This window comes from Myotis brandtii, unplaced genomic scaffold (genome assembly GCF_000412655.1).
Source record: "Myotis brandtii unplaced genomic scaffold, ASM41265v1 scaffold902, whole genome shotgun sequence".
NCBI lineage: Eukaryota > Metazoa > Chordata > Mammalia > Chiroptera > Vespertilionidae > Myotis > Myotis brandtii.
Window position 1 is genome coordinate 3,247,204 of NW_005371709.1, and position 716 is coordinate 3,247,919.

The following is a 716-nucleotide window of genomic DNA, read 5'->3' on the forward strand; positions in this document are numbered from 1 at the left end:
GGCAGGCACAGGGAGGACCAGGCCTTCAGGGAGAGCTCTGCCTCGGGGCTCAGGCCCTCAGGGAACTCGGAGCGTTTTCTCCCTGGCGGCCTCTGAGCAAGATCCAGTTTGTGGCTCGTTTCTTCAGTTCTACCAGGAAGACAACGACCGGTGCTACCTCACATGCATGAAAGACAAGAAGATAATTATCTCACCCTTCATCATATGACACGATGATTAATATTCATGTGCCGCCAGGAGACCAGGTCCAGGGAGTTACCGAAAGGTCACTGGAGGGTAACCAAGGGCAACGCCAAGCACCCGGGCCAGGTGCCAGGGAAGGTGCCTCTTCCCCTTCTGCCCCCCCCCCCCCGCCCCTTTCCTGCGGGGCAGCGGCTCAGGGACAAAACCCCAGGGGATGGGGAGAGGTCTTGGCCAGCTGTGCCCATCACCCCCACCTCCTCCCCACCCCGCTAGAGGTCACAGGGGTCCTGCGGGAGGGGCGGGGCTCCACCTTCTCCCTCCCCCCAGCATCCCCTCCCCCTCGGGCTGCCCTGTGTGGAGATGAGATCGGGCTGAAGTCAAGGGGAGTCAAGGGGAGTCGAGGGGAGGGGGCGCACGTGGTAGGAAGCCCCCGGCCTTTTCCCCGCCCGAGTGCTGGGGGGAGCGGAGGCCGTGCGGGGAGCTGGCTGGCGCCCGGACGGGGATTCTCACTTCCCCTCCCCACCGGCCGGCCG

The 716-nt window shown here is 64.9% G+C and overlaps 1 protein-coding gene across 1 annotated transcript in view; it reads left to right on the forward strand.

Moving 5' to 3' along the window:
* The first annotated feature begins 212 nt into the window (after positions 1–212).
* Positions 213–716, forward strand: part of PIK3AP1 (phosphoinositide-3-kinase adaptor protein 1) — a 100,729-nt gene continuing 100,225 nt past the window's right edge. The window contains exon 1 of the mRNA XM_014532630.1: positions 213–276. Coding sequence (XP_014388116.1) covers positions 213–276 — 64 coding nt within the window. The remainder of the gene's footprint in view (positions 277–716) is intronic.